This window comes from Amyelois transitella, chromosome 2 (genome assembly GCF_032362555.1).
Source record: "Amyelois transitella isolate CPQ chromosome 2, ilAmyTran1.1, whole genome shotgun sequence".
NCBI lineage: Eukaryota > Metazoa > Arthropoda > Insecta > Lepidoptera > Pyralidae > Amyelois > Amyelois transitella.
Window position 1 is genome coordinate 12819896 of NC_083505.1, and position 15871 is coordinate 12835766.

At 42.1% G+C, this 15871-nt stretch overlaps 1 protein-coding gene across 1 annotated transcript in view; it reads right to left on the reverse strand.

The window, feature by feature from the left end:
* LOC106132185 (bridge-like lipid transfer protein family member 1) overlaps positions 1-15871 on the reverse strand; it is a 63928-nt gene that overhangs the window by 46353 nt on the left and 1704 nt on the right. Inside the window, exons 4-13 of the mRNA XM_060954609.1 lie at positions 9598-14697; positions 8866-9011; positions 7664-7981; positions 7158-7339; positions 6634-6814; positions 5247-5408; positions 4194-4319; positions 3747-3846; positions 1589-1681; positions 575-720 (exon numbers count right to left, since the gene is read on the reverse strand). Coding sequence (XP_060810592.1) covers positions 575-720; positions 1589-1681; positions 3747-3846; positions 4194-4319; positions 5247-5408; positions 6634-6814; positions 7158-7339; positions 7664-7981; positions 8866-9011; positions 9598-14697 — 6554 coding nt within the window. The remainder of the gene's footprint in view (positions 1-574; positions 721-1588; positions 1682-3746; positions 3847-4193; positions 4320-5246; positions 5409-6633; positions 6815-7157; positions 7340-7663; positions 7982-8865; positions 9012-9597; positions 14698-15871) is intronic.

Here is a 15871-nt window from a genome sequence, read left to right on the forward strand (position 1 = left end):
TTCGCCGGCCGGGATTCGAACCCGGTAGCTGTCATAAACAAGCGGACCGCTGCGCCACAGAGGTACTCTATAAAAACTTCTATTAAACTCTTTTTCATTTCCCGTACTTATCAATTTAGTAAATAATATTCGTTTCGCCTGGTTCTTAGATGTTTATCTGTATAAGTATTTATTATAAAATAAAGTACCGTTGAGTTGGTATCTCGTACCACGAATTTCGAACTTTCTTCAAAGGTTAACTCAATCTATGTAATTTATTATTATTTATTTTTAAGTAACGATTGCACTGATTTATTAAATTGCAAATTGACGTCCGATGAAAATACTGCAGTGTAGTTTGTTTCGCCGCATCTTCTACACACGAGCTTTTGAAGCGGTAGTAGTTACAATTAGATTTAAGTGATGTGACGTCAATAAGTGATACCTTGTATCCAATTTTGAAAATGAATCTATTCTATTCTCAAAACAACAATATCAAAAAGGGAGAATTCAAAGTTTAACTAGTAAGTAATATTGCAAAGAACCTCACGGCACAAGAAGAAAGTCATGTAAGTATATATAAAAATTTACTGACCACTTTAATTGGCTCCTGTTTGGCCATCCACTGGTACAGATCCTCTCTCGCCCGATCGTTTCTGATGTTATCGTCGCTGCCGTGCGCCGAGTACAATGACGGATTCGACCCAACCGTCGGCACTTCTTCTTTCAGTGTGCCGTAATCTGTACATTGTAGGTAATGTGATTAAATTTATATACTTTAGGTGAAAAATCATTTGCTACTTTTAGTTTGATATAATAAATTGGCTGTGCTTGGTACAACACTAACTGCTTAACCCAAATGTTAACTGTCAGATAATTTTATTTATTTATTGACAATAACCAACCCTATCATTACAGTGTTACCCAATGCGATAGAGTAGCTAATTAAATTACAATTATATTACGCAAATTATGTGTACTTAAGATAATGCATCAATGCATTTAGCATTAAGTCCGCTCATTGATTTTATCAACGTTGTTTGTACAATAAAGATTTAATTAATAGGTAATATGCAATTTTTATAGCTTACTTTGTAATTTATTAAAAATATATTTTGTAACTAACTTTTATACGCTACTCATTTATACTTCCTTTAAAATACCTACTTACTGTACTTTGTTATGGCAACAACAACATTATTTTTAAATTTAGTAATTGAGCTGTGAAATTGTAACACACTTTAACGAACAACTAAAATGTTATTTTTAACATGTTAAACACAACTAAATTTGAAACGAAAACTTCCTAACTACCACACATCCACAAATGTTTAAATAATTGACAGTTATGCTACATTTACACGGACTTAGCTTATCATGACCTAACCCCGTCGAATTCAACTTGTCATAGTTCGTGCCAGCTGAGTCTCTTCCCGTGGGTATTGTTCACATCAATCAGAAGAAACGCTTATAAACTTAAGACTCTTCTTCTATGCCTAGACTAGCAACTTGTCACTATTTGATTCTCCATTCCATTATAAGCTGTAGTCATCGAGTTTTTCAAGTCTGTTGGCTATGTCTACTAAACTAAAATGTGTGAATGACTCACTAGCAATGGCGTCGTCTTGGAAGGCGGGCTTCCTCGTGGAGAAGGGGAGCGCGGGGAACACGAGACTAGCGCGGGCCCCCTGCGCGCCTCGCACTGCGCACGCGCGGTTAGTCACACGGGGAATAGTTGCGGGGTGAGGGGTGAGAGCGGGACGGCATGTGGTTTTGGTAAAATTTTTATTTCAAAGAAAATATTTTTAGTGCCCTCACGCTCTCATCACAACTACAGGCTAAATTATAACTAACATCGCGTGGGTAGGGTTCAAATTGCTTGGCGCGTAAAAATGAACTTTAATAACGGGGAAAATTTATTATATTTTAATAAAAAAAGAAAAAAAATGCACAATTTTTGCATATGCTTTAAAAAATTTGAAGATTAATAAAAAAAAATTTCAAGCCAATGTGAAGTTGCCAATAGGTGACATAGATTTCAATTATTACAAAAAACATGAAGGTCTTTAAAAGTTAAAGAGAATGAGAATGATTGAAAGCAAATGGGATAGCACATACATATAATGTTTATCTAACATAAAACAAGCCTGTGCTTTATTGAAAAGTTAGACTCGCATGAGAAGAGGAGTCTTGAAAGGGAGGTACATGAGACTCATGCTTTCAAAACAGTCTAAAATTCAAACATATGTACAGAAACGTGAATCACACCGATACGCCTAACATTCGTTTGAAATGGAATATTTAATGCAACATTGGATGATAATATTAAAAAGTTTGTCCAGACCTCGTAGTATGGCACGCGCAACGCCTTTTTATCGACTGAAAAACTATCGCCGTCTCGTTTCACGTCAAAATAAAAAGGGAAGTAGCGATAGTTTCTCGCGCGATTAAAACGGCATCGCGCGTGTCACGCTACGCGGTAAGGCTGCTTATGACCATCTATGACGATTCAGGAGTTAGAAGGTCGTAAAATTCCATTTTAAACGAATACATAACGCGTTGGGGCTTGTGAGATACTTTTGTCAATCGTGTCTATCAATCATAAAAATAAAATGGGATACAATTAAATATGTATATTGGAAACAATCATTTCTTACAATAAAATCTATATCTCTATGTTCAAGCGATCAAGCTAATTCGACTTTACTCGTAAGGGATAAAGTCGTGATTGATTTTGTGTGTGTAAAATAAAATTTTAATAGAAATTCTCAAATATGTATGTAGCAAACTTAGTAATAGACGCAAGAGGGAAAATTTTCCAGATAAATAATTAATTTAATATATTATGGGAAGATCATTTTGACGTAATGCACCACCTTTGGACACCAAAATACAGGCGACAGGCGAAATTAATTGATTTTCACTCTATTTCGTACTTATTGACAGCACCACAGATGAGTAAGGGTTAAGATTTTCAAACGCGGCTGTTTTGTACATTGCATTTTGTTTTATCGACTGTAATAATTCTCACAATCCCCATCGCTAGATGTCGCTAGTGAGTACGAACCGGAGGGCGGCGTGGAGGGGAACGAGTGCGGTCTGCCCGGCCGCGGCGGCAGCGCTTCAAACAACAACACGTTAGCGGCGGGCAGCGCTTTATTCGCTTACAGTGAATTTGAGGTACATCGCGACATTTATGACGGACTATCAAGAAATCTTAAAACGGACCACCAACTGACTTCCGATAACAGTTTCGTTCGTGACTAAACTATAGCTTTTATAAAATTATATCCAAATACATTCAGTAGTTTTTGCGTGAAAGTGTAACAAATATACGAACTATCGGAATAAGAGGAATTTCCACCTAGAGAAACAACTTTAACAAGCGCAACCTGGTGGTAGAAAAAGCAATAATTTCACAATATAATGACGTGGTCGCGTAGTGCCGCTACCAGACTTTAGTAACTGTGAATCAGATAGCAAAGAGATTAAAACTAGAATTTCGAATAATGCTTGCATAGTTTTTTTTTCAATGTTTGTACAATTTTTTGCCTTTGCATCTTTCTTTTTTTAATTACGACGATAACCATAATGAATTGACAAGAAAATACTCAAGTGCCTAGTCGCGGTAAAAAAATATTAGTAAATTCGCAATGTTATGCATAGTACCCTTTTAAGATAATGAAAACAATAATTAATTGAATTTTATCCCAAATTCCAGCGAAAATCGTGAAATTTATTCGATCGAAAATTATAAAAACACTTACTTGGCATATTGAGTTTTTCGGCTTCCATGTTGAGCAATAGACAATTTTCGTCCAAAGCTTCGTTGTCTAGCTGGTACTCCTGCCATCCTTCGACGGAATCCTGTTAAAAAAGAAAATATTTACAAAAATGTCATAGAAGATGATCTTAACGTTCATTATAAGGGAGTTTGGAGCCCCTTGGTGGACGACCCTCCTTCTCCTGAATGAAAACAAATAAAATCCGTCCGCGTGGAATCAATCCCGCGGAAACTCCGGGATAAAAGTAACATACATATATACATATAATCACGCCTTTTTCTTTTACAAAAAGTAACCTATGTGTTATTCTTCGTCTTCAGCTACCTGCATAAAAAAATTACATCGCAATCTGTTCAGTAGTATTTGCGTGAAAGAGCAACAAACATACTCACAAACTGTCGCATTAATAATATGAGAAGGATTCCTTACCTCGAGTAGGTCTGGCAGCGCGAAGGTGACGTTGAGCGGCTTCATCACCTTGCTCTTGTAGTTGTGCTCCAGCAGCAACGGCGTGTACAGAATGTTCTTCCACTGGCGGCTCAGTACTATCACCCCCTGTTGAAAATATCATATATTTGTTTTATAACTATGTAAAGATACAAAAAATAATAGGCCCACTCCCATCTCTTTCCCATGGATGTCGTAAAAGGCGACTATGGGATAGGCTTACAAACCTGGGATTCTTTTTTAGGCGATGGGCTAGCAACCTGTCACTGTTTGAATCTTAATTCTATCATTAAGCCAAATAGCTGAACCTGGCCATTCAATCTTTTCAAGACTGTTGGCTCTGTCTACCCCGCAAGGGATATAGACGTGACCATTAGTATATATGTTTTATAAGTATAGACATGTGATACTGAAAAGTAAAAGAGAAAAGTAGTAAATGTTATATATGGATCTTGAAAAGGCATATCACAGTAGAATGGAATAGAATGGGAATGGATTATGATCAGGACTAGCTATGCGTGGAGTGAGCACTGAAATAATGTATAAAGATTCAAGTGCGCGTGTAACAATTAACGGGCCATACTCTTGAGTGGTTTAAGAGATATGATGCGACACCATGGCTGTTCAACCGGTTTATAGATAAATATAACGAGTACGCGATGGGTCACCTGTCTGAGGGTGCCGAGGGAGGGCAGGTGGCTGTCTTCAACCGGTTTATAGATAAATATTTGACAGGTTTACAAAGTGCCGTGTGGTCCCCGGCACCAGTACAAAAAGAATAGGACCACTCCATTTATTTCCCATGGATGTCGTAAAAGGCGACTAAGGAATAGGCTTATAAACTTGAGATTCTTTTTTAGGCGATGGGCTAGCAACCTGTCACTATTTGAATCTCAATCCTATCATTGAGCCAAGTGGCTGAGCGTGGCCATTCAGTCTTTTCAAGGCTGTTGTCTCTGTCTACCCCGCAGGGGATATAGACGTGACCATATGTATGTATGTATGTACAAATTGAACGAGTATGCGACTGGTGACCTGTCGGAGGGTGCCGAGGGAGGGCAGGTGGCGGTCGGCGAGGTCGGCCAGCAGCGCGGCGGTGTCGGCCTGCAGCGCGTGCCGCAGCAGCACGCCGCACAGCTGCAGCGACGGCTCCGAGCGCAGCTGCTTCGCCATCGGCGTGTGGCGGCCGTAGCGGCTCTGTGGGGGAAACATATATTATTATTTGCATGGACTGAGAAATGTGTGGAGAATGACGTCGGGTACTTTTCATAAATGCCACAACGACTATAATTCTTGTGCGTTTTGCGACTCTTCCATGGCAACAGCGGTATGCGAAGCGAATGTATTTAACGAGTTACGATAATTATGATTTACGATATAACTGGGTCCTCAAAGGATATAGACGTGATTATATGTATGTGTGTATATAACTGGGAAAATTGATTAGGTTCGACATGTTCCGCTATGTCAAAAAATTCGGTTACACAAGTTATACCCGCTACGAGCTACCCGTTGAACCCGCTACGAGCGATGATTCTTTGAGATGCTATGTTTCCTGTCGTAGAGTAGAGGTACTCACGCTGTAGAGCGGGTATGAACCCACTTAAAGCCGTAATTTTGTAGAAGCAATGTATCATATTGTAGAGGTGCTACGAACCTACTACGCATGATGATACCTTGTTCAGCGGCACGTCGTGTTGTAGAGGTGCTACGGGCCAGCTAAGCATTATGCTACGAGTCCGCTACGAGCAATGTTACCTCGAACAGCGGTTAGTAATACCGATACGAGCCTACAAGGAGCGGTACCTGTAAGGTGACATGTTGTAGAGGTGCTACGGACCAGTTAAGCATCATGCTACAAGTCCGCTACGAGCCCACAAGGAGCGTTAACTGTCAGGTGTCATGTTGTAGATATACTTCGAACCCGCTAACCATGATGCTACGAATTCACTACGAGCAATGTTACCCTCGAGCAGCGATTAGTAATGCCGTCGAGCTACGAGCCCACAAGGAGCGGTAACTGTCAGATGTCATATTATAGAGGTGCTACGAACCCGCTAACCATGATGGTACGAGTCCGCTACGAGCGATGTTACCTCGAGCAGCGGTTAGTAATACCGTCGAGCTACGAGCCCACAAGGAGCGGTAACTGTCAGGTGTCGTATTGTAGAGGTGCTACGGACCAGTTAAGCATCATGCTACAAGTCCGCTACGAGCCCACGAGGAGCGGTAACAGTGTCATATTATAGAGGTGCTACGAACCCGCTAACCATGATGCTACGAGTCCGCTACGAGCGGTGTTACCTCGAGCAGCGGTTAGTAATACCGGTACGAGCCCACAAAGAGCGGTACCTGTAAGGTGACATGTTATAGAGGTGCTATGGCCCAGCTAAGCATTGTGTCCTGCCTGCAAGGAGCGCACCTTGGGCAGCGAGTGGTGCGGCGCCAGGTCGAGCGCGGCGGCCATGAGGCCGGCGGCGGCGGCCGTGAGGCGGCGCGCGTGCGCGCGGTACAGCGCCACCACGCGGATGCCGAGCCGGTTGCACGGGTTCATCCACGCGTTGATGGCGGGGGACGCCGTGCTCAGCAGGTTCCAGTCCAATCTGGAACGATTATTATAATTATAATATAATAAAATTATGGTGTGAAATAAACATAAATTTCTCTTAAGCGTTTGAAACGGTTTTACTAATATATTCTTATGGATATTTATTAAAACGTTTTGTTTTAACCCTCAACCTTCTAATATTATTATTTTACCTCTATGAAAGGTAACATGCGCTGTAAACAAAAAGAGATTTTTAATAATAAAACGATCTCATCTATGGTGTTCCACAGGGCGGCATTCTTTCCCCTATACTATTTACATAACTAATAAAAACTTTCAATTATTAATTCTTATCAGTTTTATTTTCCTGTTCAAAATCTTAACTTGGAAAGCCTTACCTGGTATAATCAATCTTCTTAGTGATCGGGGTGCGCGGTGGCGCCGCGAAGTTGAACCAGACGACCTTGAGGTCGATGGCACAGGAGGACATATTGCCGGTGTCGCGCACCGGCACCATGGTGCTGGTGCTCTCGTTGTTGGAAGGTTCCTCTGGACCAGGAGTCGCGGGTTCGGGAGGTAACTGTGGGGGTAGCATTGTGAACATGGACATTTAGTATAAACAACAAATTTGTCTACTTAAGAAATCCGTACGTTTCAGATTACAGTAGTATCTACGACATAAGTTACATTACGAGTTGCAAACATTTTATTTTATTAATATAATTTACATAGATAGCAAAAGAACTAAATATACTTTTGATTTTATAAATGTGTATATCGCGTATAAATTAATTTAATTATTTATTTAGATAATGGTAAATCGCGAGTATCGGGTTTTTTTTTTGGATTAGTTAACCCAGTAAAGACTAAACTAAACTACATAAAAAAAAAAACAAAATCTCACCTGCGGCGGAGGTTGAGCATTGCTCAAATTAGGAGTACTAGGCTTAGAATTTGACTCTCTCTTCCTAAACAAGTCTTCAATACCAGACGATCTGCCTTTGGCCTTCTCATTCTTCTCCTTATCCGGTTTCACTTCCTCAGCAGACTTGATAGATTCCCTGCAGCTCTCAGTCTCGGCCTTCGCGGCTTTCTTGTCCTCATTAGACTTGTGAGACTGGGCGTGTTTGGACACTTTTATGGAGACACCCTCAAGGCCGCATTCGAACATTATGTAGCCCATCGAATTGTCTTTTTGACCTTCCGAGCCGTTTTGACAACACTGGAATTCAAGAATTATTTTTAATGATTGGTGTTGGCTAGTCTGACTGTACAGTCAACCGCATATCAAATTAACTAGCATGCAACTCTATGAAGAGGGAATAGAGGTTAGCAGTGAATTTGGATAGGTTGTTGTGCCGTTCACAGTACGTGCAACATCTTTCTATCAAATTTTCGCATTGTCAAGAACATTTCTTATCAAGGTTTATCTCTCTAGCTTTACGATTAAGCTGTATGGTTACCGGCACTAACAAAAAACAAGAACCACTCCATCTCGTCCCCATGGATATCTTAAAAAACAACAAAGGGATAGGCTTATAAACTTAGGGGCTTCTTGCGATGGGCTAGCAACCTGTCTCTATTTATCTATCTCTAATCTATCATTAAGCCAAAGATTCGAACGTGGCCTATCAGTCCTTTCAAGACTGTTAGCCCTGTCTACCCCGCAAGGGATTACACATACATACATATATAAAAATCACGCCTCTTTCCCGGAGGGGTAGGCAGAGACTACCTCTTTCCACTTGCCACGATCCCTGCATACATCCTTCGCTTCATCCACATTTATAACTCTCTTCATGCAAGCTCGACGGTTTGGATTACATAAATATAAATATATACGGGACAAATTACACTGATTGAGTTAGCCTCGAAGTAAGTTCGAAACTTGTGTTACGAGATACTAACTCAACGATACTATATTTTATAATAAATACTTATATAGATAAACATCCAAGACCCAGGACAATCAGAAAAAGTTCTTTTCTCATCATGCCTTGACCGTGATTCGAACCGGGGACCTCCGGTGTCACAGACAAGCGTACTACCGCTGAGCCACAGAGGCCGTCAAGCCATTATGTGTATGTAAAACCAAATAACGTTTACCATAGAGTCGCAGCCCTTGCCGCAGAGGTCGGGCCTGGCGAACCGGAAGGCCGCCTTGGAGTGCTGGCCCGGGATGCCCGTCACGGTGGCGTCCTTCAGCTGGGACGCCTCGTTGCGGATGCGGCGCAGTTGCCCGTGGACCTTGCCTGCAAATTTGGTACGCATATATCAATATTTTCATTGAAAAAAGGGAGAAAATACTGTGTTAATTTCTGTGAAATAAAGATATTACAAGTTTCGTATTTTTTAAATCTTAATTTTTTCTTAGATTTTTGTTTTGTTTGTATATCTTTATTGTGCATACGAAAGAACACAAAAATACTGTAAATTTGTAAAACAAAATATAAACAAAGGCGGATTTATCCCATTTAAGGATCTCTTCCAGTCAACCACTGATTAATTTCAACCTAAAAGTAGGCCCTAAAATGGAGCATATTCCGTGTTTTTTTTATCAATTTTTATTATAAAGAGTATTTTTTTTATCTAATCTATAACTAATTTTTGACATTCTGAGTAGAATCTATTTTTTCTCATATCTTACTTTACACTCCGTAAAAAAATATAACTTGATCTCTTGAAAAGCAAAATGGTTAAATATAATGTAGGTGCAAAACTAAAAAAATGACTAAAATATAGTCTAAAAAATGGAACATCTGTCACCTAGATCATATTTACCGGAGTATAAAATTTTTCTATTAACACTACTTTGCAAATTATCAAAATATAACTTACCAACGTTAAGAGTGATCGTCATGTCCTCGCATTGCTGTTGTGAAGTCTCGATATACACGGGGTCTCCTTTCTCTGGCCCTCTCTTCCTCCCGGAGCCTCCAGAATGCGTCGAGATCAACGCCCGGGGCCCCTTCATGATCCCAAACGACTTTTTATTCCCAAGCGCCCTCAAAGTCGGACGGTAGTACAACTGGACCGACTCCAAAGTCTTCTTCGAACTAACATATTTTGCAGTGATGTTCTCTATGGAGACTCCGAACAACGATACGCACGTCAAATCCTGAATATTATCTAGAGCAGAGAACGATATCATGTCTTCAACGACAGACGATTGGATGAATATCATATTGACTTTCGGCACTGTAATCGTCGCTTGTAACTGATCGCAAATCGTTTCTTCGTAAACGTTCGAATGCGGTATTGTCGCCAATTTACATTTGTCGTCCTTATCCGTCATCACGTTCGACTGGTTCTGCGCTTGCATCTGCGGAAGCCAGTTCATGACGTACTGCTTCTGCTTGAGCACATTAGCGCCCTCTACCGTCGAAATGCAAAGCAGACGCAAATGGTTTATCACAGTTATGGGATGAACGTTAGCCAGAACAGGCGTGAGAGATTCCACAAACTTTTGCGTGCTCTCCAAAACTAACGGAGACAACATTACGTCGATTTCTCCTCTCAATTTAACGAATATACCGTTTTTACTGTCACTTGTTGTTGTAGCTGTTGAAGTGGAACTTTTGTCTGTAGTATTCTCCTGGTTATCCTGCACGCTTTGCTGGACGTCCCACCAACCGTGCGGGTACGGATGAGCTCTCACTTGGGAATTGAAGTGAGGAGTCAGATTCGAATATGGACCGTTTTGACTACCATGTCCATCTTTCTTTGAAATCAGTTTTAGAATGTTGACTTTCCCTATTGGCTCGAAATTGGGTAAATATTTTTGGCCGACGTAAACTAAAGTACCGTCATCAGCTCTTTTGAAAAGGGGCAGAGTGAATGCGTCACTGCCGCTGGGCAGCGAACAAGAAGACCAATTGGAGCATCGGTACTGTGGTAAATTGTGCATGTAACTGGCCATTAGCAGCGGGGAATCGACTATTGGTTTATTGGTCTGCATGTGCAGATTGACGAGAGTCATGTCTTCTTGAGACGATATCGCAGAGATGAATGACGTTGACGACACAGATCCACTTTCAGAGTCAGGCTGAACTCCCGTGCTTAAATTGCTAATCGTATCAGGACCGTCCGCCACTTCAGATCTTGGTATGGAATTCGTCCATTTTTCGTTTGTAATATCGTTAATTCCGAAAGAACTCTTGTCTTTGTGGTTGCTGTGGCGACTGCCGAAAGAATGTTTCAAACTAGAAGAGCGACTCGGGAACATGTCTTCATCGGCTGAGAAGAACGCCTCGGAATGATTCTCGCTCGTTATCGACATGGTTCGTTGTACTTCTAACGGCACGGTATCTTCCGCTGGAACCTGAGAGTTCAGGGAGTAGTGAGATTCTGAGACGCCAACACTCCGTGCCGGAACCTTCGGCACTACAAAGCTTTCGCCATCGATGTGAGGTTTCTTTGTAATGATCGAACTGTCTTTGATGCCGCAACTCAGAGCAAGTTTTGAATCAGAAACACTGCTTTCCATTTGTGGCACGTTAAGAATGCTTTTGTTGAGCTTCGAGTCGCTATCGATTTTGGAGGTCCCCAGTGGAATTGAGGAGTCCACGAGACGAGCGTAAGGAACGTCGCTTTTGGTGCTCGACACGAGTATATTATTGCTTCCTTTACCCATGCTTGTGTATGAAAACCTTCGAGTTAGACTTCGCCGTTCAACGCTCTGAGGCGATTTGTTTAGCACCTGTGGCAGTGGTGATGGTATCAATGTCGCAACGTTTGTGGGCTGCAGACATACGTTGAGACTGTTATAAGGTGGTGTATGGAACACTAACTGCCCAGGGTGTAACAAACTTTGCCCGTAACCATATTCCCCTGGCGTATTCTCTATCACGTTAAACAAAGCCACGTTGATGCCTTCATTAAGGTCGGAGGGGCTAGGCTTCAAGAAATTAGGACCGTTTCTGTTCGAGCCGAAGAACGAGCAGCCTCCCGTACAACCACATTGGGAAGTCTTCCCCTCACCCGGCCAGAGAAACCATAGCCTCTTTGTATTGTCGTCATGAAGCCTCAAAAACTTCTGCTGAACTAAATGTAAATTCTTTGGGCTCTGCGGTAAAGACGATGCCGCTTCTATGAGCACCGGACCGAACGATACAGATCCTACTCCGACCCAGTTTTCACTTTCACCTTTGCTCTGTTGGCTGCTGTTACTGCCGTTAGAATGGTGATGAGTATTCGCTTGCATGTTCGTCTGAGTGTACAACGCGAGTTTTATGTTAGGGAGCAACCCAGTCACGCCGGTTCCGAAGCCCGCGCCGTGAAGATTGCAGAAACTCAAACGAATTGGGGATATCCACGATTGAAGCGTTGTATTCGAGTCGGCGATGTAGATGTCAATAAGATCTATAGCCACTCGTATCATCTTGTATTTAATCTCGTTTGACGTCGGACAGCGGTATTTCAATGTCAAGTCAGTTTCGGGACACATAACTGTGTTTAGACCGTGATGACATTCTTTGCCAGAGTTTGGCGGAACTAACTCGTTTTCACTGTCACATATGAGCAGCAAGAATGTCTCTAACGATAATACGATTTGGTACAATTGGGGTAACGTGAGGCGACCAGTTAACTGTCCTAATTGGAGTTCCATCATCCAAGCGTACTCCACTGTATCCTGCTCTACGGACCGGTTCGTATCGCTGAAGAAACCGTTGCCTCGTAATTGGAACGAGGACAGCATCAAATGGCCCTGATACAAAGCCCCGGAATTATTGGGATTCGATCGTGACAAATTGTTAGACGATACTAGGATCGAAGGACTGAGTAGAAGCTGGAGTTTAGTTTCTCTAAAACTCTTGTCCATTTCGAAACCAAACCTTTCAATTAATACTACTGGGCAAGGTGGTTCGTTCTCGCTGCAATTCTTTACTAAATGCGCTTGAATGTCGTGTATTATTATAGATACGGTGACGTCCAGCGGCCGGCAATGGCGCGGGTCGAAAGGACCCTTGCTGGTGTCAGTCGAGTCATCGATCGAGATCTCTGTGTGCTGGTTAATACTGCTTTTGTCGTTCATTTTCACTGTATTTTCGCCTGTTGGTGTTTTCTGCATGTCTGTGAACGTTTGGTCCTCTCCGAAAATATTCTCTAGTAGATTCATGAAGCTAGTGATGATGGTGCCGTAGGCAAGAAGAATTGAAGGCCCCACTTCTAACTCGACGCTCACTTTATCGGGCGGTAGTGATGTCCGGTCGAACTTGTTGGACCCGGTCAAGTCCCAGTTCAGTTGCGGCTGTTTCCGCATCCTCGGTATCCTCATGGGAGATAGCAGAATCTCCTCTTTTTCTGGCGTAGTGATGTCTGCCTGTGGCTCCGGGCCAAGTGGTGGTATTGGATGATAATTATATCTGACACTAAGGGCTACGATAGGCACCGACCAGCAGTCAACCCATCCTTGTGACTTCACGCATTTTCTCCGCCATTTCGACGCTTTTAATCTACACGGCACTAATTTCATATTTTTGTCAATAGATAGCAGTAGCAGTCTCGATGTGTTCACTTCAGGCAAGTATAGACTCATATCGACCGCTTCACCTTGGACCCAAATTTTGAGAGGAATGACATCCGGCAAGAAGTCGACAAAAGGCAAGTCGAATGAAACGTCTAGTAAGTCACCGCAGAAAGCTACGTGGTTGTTCTCCTGGTTGGTGGAGCTGCAGTCTATCCAGTTGTACTGGTTGCTCACAGTCACCACCTCACACTCTTTCAGCAGTAGAGTTATTTTCCACGTGTATGGAACAAAATGCAAAATGTCAGGACGAGCTTTTGTTGACCAATCATTTATTAAATCTTGGAAGAAATCTATGTGAGTGTAGACGAGGTGGACGGTGGCCTTGCAGCCGGTAAACCCGAGCTGCCAGCACTGGTGGTGATTCCAAACTAGTGGGTAATGACATTTGATGGTGTACTCTAGCGTTTCGCTCTCGGCGAGACTCCGGTACTGAAGACTCGTAGTGGCCTCCAAGTGGAGTAATTGACCAGTTATCTTAGTCGTGTAGCCGTCTTGCAAAACAATCCACGGCAATGTTACTTCAAGATACGAACCAGCGCCTATATTTATATGTACAGCGTTTGTTTCCTTGTTTTTAGTGAATAGAATATCTATAGTGGCTTCGTTGAGTGTCGATAGTCGTATATCGAAGGACTGCGTCTGCCTTCTGTCTCCAGGTTTCGGCTGTGGCGTCACCTCCATATTCTTGTAGTTTGGTGGGAAGAAGAATTTGAACAAATGGTCCCTTTGCCTATCAGCCCAAGGTCCATAACTGAAGTCAGTACCTTTCCCACATTTGATATCTACACCCCAAATAGGCGGGGCTGATTCCACGATATCGCCATTGGCTAACTGCAACAGCACTGGTTGTTCTGGCACCAACCCTGGTTCATCCATATAAAAGTACACTTCAATGTAATTAGAACTCATCACGACGAAACCTTCTCCCATATATCTTGGTGGTTCATCAACCATGGCTGTGTAGTTAGGACTGGGTGCCAGAATGACCTTGCAGTTCTCGGCTTTGGCTTTGACAAAGTGCATGAGGTGGTCCAAGCTTGAAGCGGGGGGTTTGGTGCTGTAGACTAGATGGGACTCCTCGACGCTTATGGATAATGTTGTGGGGACCAGTCTGTTGCCGAAGACGACTCTACCGGAGCACACGTCTATTTTGATGACGGGGATGAGGTCCCGCCAGGTTCGTGCCATGGCCGCTTCCGACCTGACTGTGTCCTGGGCCCGTCTTCTTTTCTCATTAGCGTCGTTCATAGCTTTGTCCCTGTCGGTGGAATCGTCGTCTTCCTGCTGCTTGATGACGGGTTCGAGGCCGAAGATCTTCTCCAACTCGTTGTAAAGATCGCATCTGTTGTAGACGTGAAGCTCAAACCCGTTCAGCATGATGGACAGACGCGTGTCGGAGTGGGATAAGTCTGCAAAAATAATATGTGATTCACATAATCTTATACTATACATACATACATTTACTGTAACGGACAACGTAGACAGAGCTGACACAAATATTCCAGAAAATTTTTTTTTATTTTTTAAAGGAAGAATGTGTTTATTAAGTCTGTATATAGAAACACGTATCTTTTCCATGGATATCGTTAAACGCAACTAAGGTATTGAAAGGCTAATAAACTTGGGATTTATCTTTTAAGCATACAACATGGCGTTTCAGTATTGTGAGTGTTTGCGGCTCTGTCTTCCCCGTAAGGGATTGGCGTAATTATATGTATTGTACCTATGTATAACAAGAATAATAGTTATGAATGTGGATGAAGCGAAAGAAATGTGCAGAGATTGTGGCAAGTGGAAACATGTAGTCTCTGCCTATCCCTCCGGGAAAAGGCGTGATTTTATGTATAAAAATGTACCAAGAATGAACTTGTTTATTTATATCGTTATCACCGCTAACGCTGGAAATACAAATTGGTTTGATAAGCCAATCATTATCTACACTGATTGATAAACTATTACTACAGAACACAGCTATGTGTATCCGCATGATTGTTATCATGATTGTCCAAAAACACTCGCATTACAAAATTTCATTGTAAATTCATCATTCTCCTGGTGATAGTCTGATTGCATCTTCAATCCCCGAGTTTTTTTTTTATATTTTTCATGCATACATATATGATGCACGTTAATATCCCTTGTGGAGATGACAGACCCAACAGTCTTGAAAAGACAGAAAAGAAAGGTAAGCCAAGCTCAGATGCTTGGCGTAATGACAGAATTGAGATTCAAATAAAGAAGAATCCCAAGTTTTTTAGCCTATCCCTCAATCGCCTTTTACGACATCCATAGGAAAGAGATGGGGTGCCTATTCTTCTTTCCCAAAACTCCCAAAATGCATGTGCAGTCTTAGTTAGATTCCCGTGCCTGCACCCGCCGCCGCGCTTCCACGTTCTCACGTGAACATACACACACCTTTTCAGATCTAGCTTCATCAAAACTTACTTACATACATATGGCCACGTCTATATCTTTTGCGGGGTAGACAGAGCCAACAGTCTTGAAAAGACTGAATGGCCACGTTCAGCTATTTGGCTTAATGATAGAATTAAGATTCAAATAGTGACAGGTTGCTTACAAGTA